This window comes from Danio aesculapii, chromosome 8, assembly GCF_903798145.1.
Source record: "Danio aesculapii chromosome 8, fDanAes4.1, whole genome shotgun sequence".
Taxonomy (NCBI): Eukaryota; Metazoa; Chordata; class Actinopteri; order Cypriniformes; family Danionidae; genus Danio; species Danio aesculapii.
The window spans coordinates 36,639,318-36,647,486 of record NC_079442.1 but is presented as its reverse complement, the minus strand read 5'-3'; the positions used below and the strand labels follow the sequence as shown (position 1 = coordinate 36,647,486).

The 8,169-nt window shown below is 35.6% G+C and overlaps 1 protein-coding gene across 1 annotated transcript in view; it reads left to right on the top strand.

Moving 5' to 3' along the window:
- si:ch211-198n5.11 (methylcrotonoyl-coenzyme A carboxylase 2) overlaps positions 1-8,123 on the top strand; it is a 10,054-nt gene extending 1,931 nt beyond the window's left edge. The window contains exons 2-13 of the mRNA XM_056463871.1: positions 39-344; positions 417-613; positions 1,481-1,659; positions 2,423-2,503; positions 3,506-3,684; positions 4,487-4,682; positions 4,779-4,870; positions 5,647-5,803; positions 5,963-6,085; positions 6,176-6,300; positions 6,696-6,777; positions 7,829-8,123. Coding sequence (XP_056319846.1) covers positions 39-344; positions 417-613; positions 1,481-1,659; positions 2,423-2,503; positions 3,506-3,684; positions 4,487-4,682; positions 4,779-4,870; positions 5,647-5,803; positions 5,963-6,085; positions 6,176-6,300; positions 6,696-6,777; positions 7,829-7,915 — 1,804 coding nt within the window. The 3' untranslated portion in view covers positions 7,916-8,123. The remainder of the gene's footprint in view (positions 1-38; positions 345-416; positions 614-1,480; positions 1,660-2,422; positions 2,504-3,505; positions 3,685-4,486; positions 4,683-4,778; positions 4,871-5,646; positions 5,804-5,962; positions 6,086-6,175; positions 6,301-6,695; positions 6,778-7,828) is intronic.
- Positions 8,124-8,169: the final 46 nt, after the last annotated feature.

The window sequence follows — 8,169 nt, the reverse complement described above, 5'->3', positions numbered from 1 at the left end:
GAATGAATAATTAGCATGAATTGTTTTTGTTTCACCAGATCTTTCAACATAAATGGGAATAAACTCAATCATCATCTCGCTAGAGGGTCATTCTCTCAAAATCCACAGTTATGGCGTCCATCAGCAAAGTTTTCCAGCAGCTCTGCACACCCCTGCACACATTCAGGTGGCTGGTGGCGACCCATCACACAGCTGCCATCATCATCATCAAAGTGCTGTATGAGCTCTACTGCGAGCAGGAGACGCCTGCCTAGTGCATTTCCAGTTCTAGATGGAGCATTCCTTCCTGCTGTCAGACACGTGTATGAAGCCAATCTCAGGAACAGCCTCGTCTGTCAGCAGAAGTAAGTCTGACTTTCATACATTAAGATTTATGCTACATATTTTTTAAAATTAGAAAACTGATCTTTCATCAGATACTTTGAGCACAAGGAAAAGGTGATGAAGGGTGGTGGTGAAAACGCTATAGCGCGGCACACACAGAGGAATCGAAAGGTTCTGGTACGAGAGCGACTCCGCATGTTGCTGGATGATGAAGATTATCTAGAACTCTCGCCTTTTGCTGGACTCGGCCTGCCTTATGGAGACATACCATCAGCCGGATGTCTTACAGGTACAAATGAGAATGAAATATGATTCTAAAAGGAATTACAAGTTATGGATCATGGTTTGATAAAGATAATTACGGTCACACATTATTTTAATGTTCATTTCACGCTATTAACAAACCATTAAGTACGTATTTTAGCTCAAGGAACTACTAATTAGCTGCTTATTAATAGTATTAGTTAATAGTTGGGTTTAGGTATTGGGTAGGATTAGCGATGTAAAATAAGATCATACTTTGTAAGTGCTAATAAGCAGTTAATGTCTTAATAATAGGCAGGTAGTAAGCTAGTGGTTAATGGTGTGAAATGTTACTTAAACTAAATCGTGACCATAATTGCTTTAGAGTCTGTCAGACCCTTAATACAGTGTATTAATGAAATAAAGGCCTGGATGTCTCAAAATTGTTTAAGTATTAATGAAAAGAAAACGGAACTTATGGTTTTTGGGGATATTACAGGAAATTCGTTGGTTGATTTGAGTGCTTTAGCCCAGTATATCAAACCAACTATCACAAGTCTTGGGGTTAAACTTGATCCTGACCTAAAACTGAATAATCGGATAGGGGCAGTTGTCAACTCAAGCTTTCTTTCAGTTAAGACAGCTGACAAAAGTAAAGCCGTTCCTCTCAAGGCAACATTTTGAGACCATAATCCACGTCTTTATCACCACTCGCCTGGATTACTGTAACACTTTAAATAAACAGGCGATCTCCATAAAAGTGGCAGTATGTTTAATTCCTCCTGAGGACCTGAAACATACAATTAATTTGTATATAAATGAAACATGGCAAAGGGAATGGGACAACTGCATAAATAATAAATTACATGAAATTAAATGAACTGTAATTTACTTATTATATATTTTCCTGCAGGAATTGGTAAAATTAATGGACTTTGGTGCATGTTCAGCGCGAATGACGCCACGGTGAAAGGTGGTACAGCGTATCCCATCACTGTTAAAAAGCAGCTCAGGGCACAAATTGTGGCTATGCAGAATCGCTTGCCTTTCGTTTACTTGGTGGACAGTGGCGGTGCGTTTCTACCTCTTCAGGTAACTTACATTTATGATTTATTAAGATGAAACGCTGCAGGTAGAAATGCTGTTCATTATTCACCTGTCAATGTTGACATTTTGAAATATTTTTATATTGACACCCTAGTGGAATGTTCAGATTGACTACCCTATTGTTATGTTCGTAGCTGTTTTTGTCCCATTGACTTTTAGTCTAATGACATTTTTTGATTGCACAGCCTTGACACCCTCTAATCATGCATTCTTGATTTGTTTGTGGTTTTCCCTGTTGGAAAGAGGTACAGTTTGTCATTTTTACTGTTTGAAAGTTTTCAAAAACTCAACAATACACTCTGGGCAAATGTACTACCCTTTCGTTATGTTTGTGGCTGTTTTTGCCCCATTGACTTCCATTATAATTACATTTTTTGAATGCAAAGTCATGAAATTTGGTGTTTTATTGAATTTTTGAAAAAGCATTTTCCCCAAAATATGTGTCAAAATAAGATTTGTCACCAAAAAACACAGAGAAAGTTATTGCCAAATTAAGAGTGGATGAAAACATCCTCTACAGTACAGAAGGGTTACGTGTTTTTTGTCACATTTTAGGAATTTGTATCTGTACATTTCAATTACAATACATATTTTAAAATTTAGTTAAAAGTTTTTTTCCTCTCGCAAGCCATACATCTCCACAAACAAATTCTTCTTTTTTACATATCATACATTATAAACATAATTTTAGTTCTTTTTTACCATATTCAACTGCAGTGTCTTGTTATGCAATTGCTTTTTTTGACAGTCAGAGATCTTTCCTGATAAAAACCATGGAGGGCGCACCTTTTACAATGAAGCAATTATGTCTGCAATGAAGATTCCTCAGGTATTCATGCAAAGCACTAAATCAAATGCACATTTTTTACAGTTTTCAAAAAATACATGTATTCTAGTTGTTTAATCTAGGGGTTGCTAAACATTTCAGCTCATGACCCCCAATATAACAATACCAGTGACTCGCGACCCCAATATCCTCTGAAGTGGTTATAAATATACAAACCTGTCGGCGCCAGTGGTGTGGTGGTTAGTGCATCGACACGTGCACTCCGGTGCTCACGGCGACCCGAGTTCGATTCAAGCTCCTTCCCCTCTCTCTGCTCCCCATGCTTTCCTGTCGATACTCTACACATTCCCTATCCATTAAAGGTGAAAGCCTCGAAAAAATAATTATAATATATATATATATATATATATATATATATATATATATATATATATATATATATATATATATACATATACATACAAACCTTGCATGCAATGACACACACACCAATCAGCCCAAGTCTGTTCTTCGCTTATTTAAAAAAAAAAATGTATGTGAGTGCTGTAAAGGTATCAGAAAGTTTAACCTGGTGCCATAAAATCAATGTGCTGCATTTGACGCTATTGCTGTGTCTTTAATGCAGGGGTCACCAAACTTGTTCCTGGAGGGCCGGTGTCCTGCAGATTTTAGCTCCAACCCTAATCAAACACACCTGAACAAGCTAATTAAAGTCTTACTAGGTATACTTGGAACATCCAGGCAGGTATGTTGAGGCAAGTTGGAGCTAAACCCTGCAGAGACACCGGCCCTCCAGGACCTAGATTGGTGACCCCTGCTTTAATGTAACGCAAGCACCCCAAGGGTCACAAATAATCAAAAGTCTGTATCTATAAACTATTTTTATCTTCAGTAGGTTATGAATAAATTATGGTAATTCTAATGGTTTAAAAAAAGTTAATCAGATTTTTGGAACTCATCAAGCGACTCCACTTCATTTTCCTGCGACCCCCACTTTGCCAACCAATGGTTTGATCTGAAGCTGTGTGTTGTTGTTTCCTGTAGATGGCAGTGGTGTGTGGGTCGTGTACAGCCGGTGGCGCTTATGTACCCACTATGTCTGAGGAGGCAGTGATCGTACACAGGATAGGAACTATATTTTTGGGTGGTCCACCGCTGGTCAAGGCTGCAACTGGGGAGGAGGTTTCTCCAGAGGACCTAGGAGGAGCGAGGCTGCATTCAGAGTATGTGTTTCCATTTCCTGACAGTGTCTCTGTAACAATAATTCTATAAGCATATTTTTAATCGGTGGTTCATTCCACTGTGGCGACCCCAGATTAATAAAGGGACTAAGCTGAAAAGAAAATGAATGAATTAATGTTTTTAATCAAGGAATATCGATCAATATGTGGTAGTTAACACTGGCCGAATCCTTTCTTGCTTTGCTTTATTGATTGTCAATTTTTTAGTGTATTTAAAGCAAGAGGAAAATAGCTTATGATGATAACAGTAGCCCAAATTTATATATTGGAAAACAATATAAAATACAAATTAAAAAAAAGGGGAAAGATCAAGAGAAACAAGAAATATATAAAAAATGTGTTGAAATTTTGTAGTTTTTAGCCAATATTTCACATGAATTTATCTTTCTACTTCTAAAGATGTTTGGTGACTTAAATATTATTTTATATTAGTTAAAGTAATTGCATAACTCTAATAATATAATATAAATAAGTGAAATAGTCATTATAATTACCAGTTAAATATGCTAAATATTCAGTGATAAAACATAAGCCCATATTGGAAAGAAAATGATAAATATGTCCCTTTTAGTTTTGCACAAAATTTAAAATGATAATTTTAACCATAAAATTAAGCTAAACAAATGCATTTTCATTTATAAATAATAAATAGTATTATTATAAAATTGTATGTACATTTCAGTTCAATAATTAATATAATTGATAATTAAAATAACGATCAATTAAAATAATATTACTAAATCAAAACACTAATATATATAATATTGTATATTGTTACTTCCAGAGTAAGTGGCTGTGTAGACCATTTTGCAGCAGCAGAGTCAGAGGCGTATGAATACACCAGAAACATCATCTCCACCCTGAACTATGAGCTCCCAGAAGAAGAGGACAGCGCTCAGGCCGAGGAGCCCCTGTACAGCTCGGAGGAGCTCATGGGTCTTGCACCGCGGAGTTACAATTACAGCTTGGACATCAGACTGGTGAAGATCCACTCATAAGCTCAGCTTGAGATGATTAACCTGTTTCACATGGTTTATTTTGTTTAGATACTCATTTCTTTTAAATTCCTTGATTAGATTGTGAGTCGACTGACTGATGGAAGCCGGTTTCAGGAGTTCAAGGCCCGTTATGGTACCACCCTCCTCACTGGGTTCGCCAGAATTGATGGGTAATAATGGCTTCTTTTTTATGGTAGTAGGCAACATTATATAACTTTTTTGATGAAAATTAATTGTAATTCCTGTTTAAAAAACAACGTTAAAGGGATAGTTCAATCAAAAATATAAACTCTGTCATCATTTACTTGCCTCCACTTGTTCCAAATCTGTTTCTGTTGGACACAAAAGAAGATACTTTGAAGAATGTTGAAAACATCATTTTTTCCTACTATGGATGACTACCAAGTATGGTCTTCCAATTTCTATCATTCTACAGAACATCTTAAAAGGCATTGATGGAGAAGCAATTTATTTTGGAGAAAGGAAATCATTTTGGCAGATTTGCTTCAATATAATCTGTTAATAGACTAACCTTAAAGCTTTGAGTTCTGAAACTTGCTGGATGTTTTTATAGTAAGGTGACCTTTTATATGCCAAAACATCAAGGAAATGTTATAATTCTGATAACAAACTAGAATGTAATTTGTATGAAGTAAAAGATAAAGATTGTTGATGCATGTTAGCTTATTATTTTGCAGATATCACATTAAAATAAACTGTACTGCTCAACACACAAGTTTGTGATACTGTTTGCGCATGTTTACTGAAGCTATGAATTCAGAAAACACCAAATCATCAAACTATGACTGAACCTGCAACCAAAGCTGGCTAATGATACTTTTGAAATGCTTGTCTGGAGATTTGATAGAAGATAATTGCAGTGGCAAACCCTTTCCTTACTCTGATCTAATTTAATGGTGATATTATTTTTCCCATCATTCCTCAGCCATCAGATTGGAATTGTGGCAAATAACGGAGAGCTGACATATGAAGCTTCCCTGAAAGGCAGCCATTTTGTTCAGCTGTGTGACCAGAGAGACATTCCTCTCATCTTCCTGCAAAACACAGCACCAGAACCTGCACACACAACCTCACAAACCAAGGTAAACCAGAAGAACAGTTATATGCAGTTATATATACGGTGACCTTTTAATTATGTGTGATATACAGAAAAGTGGACATTTTGATACAAAAGTCTGTAGTTGGAACAATATCCTCCTCTTCATTCCTCTAAATCTGTTTTTCCATCCCGTCTCTCACAGGCTGAGTCCAACACTAACAGACTGAAGGCTCAGGGGTCCATGATGTCTGCTGTGGCTTGCGCTTCTGTTCCCAAAATGACTGTGGTTATTGGAGGATGCCATGGAGGTGACAGTTATGCTATGGTCAGTCCATAAATCCTGATGTGAATGTAAACACTTTGAATAGTCTAACAAAAGTGTGATACTTCTCAAACCTTTTTTTTTTTTTTTTAGTGCGGAAGGGCTTTTGACCCCAATTTCCTGTTCTTGTGGCCAAATGCAAGGGTGTCGATTTTGGCCCCAGGCCACTCGGAGGCATTTGTGCAAACTGAAGAGGAAATCACACAGATGAATGAGATGTAAGAGCCAATGTAAATGTATATTAGTGTGTATGTGAACGTATGATTGTATATATGACTATATTAGTATTTAAGTGCAAGATTATGGTGGCACAGTGGTTAGCACTGTCGCCTCACAGCAAGACGGTCTCTGGTTCGAGTCCCAGCTGGGCCAGTTAGCAATTCTCTATGGAGTGTTTATGTTTTCGTGAATTAAATTGGCTATAGTGTATGAGTGTGTGGGTAAATGCAATAGTGTATGAGTGTTTCCCAGTAGTGGGTTGAGGCTGAAAGGATTTTGGCGGTTCATTCTACTGTGGCGACCCCTGATAAATAAGGGACTAAGCTGAAGGAAAAAGAATGAATGAATGAAGTGTAAGATTCATAACTAAATGGTTATCTGTGTGTATGTGAAGGTTGGAGGAAGAGAGTTCAGCCTTCTTTTCCACTGGGAGACTGTGGGATGATGGCGTTATTCTACCTCAAGACACTAGAAAGGTAAAAGAAACTTATTTCACTTATTTTTGGTTTAATTTTTATTTACTCTTAAAAAAAGAGAGATAAAACAGTACCTACATCCTAAATAATAGCACAGAAATGAATTCAGATGTTGACTGGAAGCTCATGATCACAAACAGCTGTTGATGTTTTCAGTGGAATCTAGTTTAAGTGTTTAGATGCCTTTAAAAGAGCCAAACTAGTTCTCTTAGTTAGAAGGTTAGCTTCTAGGCTAGTTTCTTAGAAAATTTGAAAGCCCCTTTTATCAAAGTCGTCTGAAATGACATACTTTGAACATATATATTTTGAGCTTTAGTCCCTTACATATTATTAACATGTTTTAATAAAAAAATTTGTATTTACTTTAAATGATTGAAATTAGGTTTAATGAGTTCTGGGCCAAGTAAATGATGACAGAATTTTCATTATGAGATAAAAATGGTACATGATGCAATTACAGGGTATCCGCAGGGTCTTAAAACGTCTTAAATCTCAAAATTAAGGCCTTAAAAAGTCTTAAATCTACTGATGTGTTTTCGGTCTTAAATTTTGTTAAACAGGTCTTAATTTTTCTTTGTTCGTGTATAGCACAGTCTGGCCAGTAACACCCATACAATCACCAACAGTCTGTCTCAATAATCATACAAATAGCTTTTAATTACTTTCCTTACAGTAACATTTGCTTAAAAGTTCTCCATTTATTTACTACTAGGGATACTGACCTGACCTATTTTTCATTATTAAATGTATTAAATTCTAATAATTTTTTTGATTAGGCAAGTGAAAATCTTTCTCATCTGGGATATTGTAAAAAAATCCTTAGCATTTAGCCTTGTACAAGTTAAAAATCTTAATTCATAATGGTCTTTAAAATGTCTTAAATTTAACTTGGTGAAACCCTGAATTACACAAATACAATTCTAAGCATGTTTTTATTTATTATCTTAAAACATTTCACTCGCATTTCTATCATCTTCTATATAATCAAAATATGCATCACACTCTTGAGGTTATAAATAAATGCTTTATAAAAAAATTGTTTCCATTTCAGATTTTGAGCAAGTGTCTGAAAATCATTAAGCAGCAAGATTATCAACTATCCAGAGAGAAAACGAGATCTCCTCTTCTCAGACTCTAACACTACATTTGCAGAGGCCTGAATGCATGAGCTTGTTTAAGGTGTTTTATTAAAATAATAAACTAATAACTAAAAGAACATATCTTTATTTTAATGAAAATCTGCTTGTAATTGCCAACAGTGCCTTATGATTGATACATATGGCTGATGTAAACTAAATTGTACATATAGTGTACTTGTTAATAAATAATTGTTCATAAATGAAGTAAAAAGTTAATAAAAAATTTTTTGGGATCTTGGAGTATATGTCATTG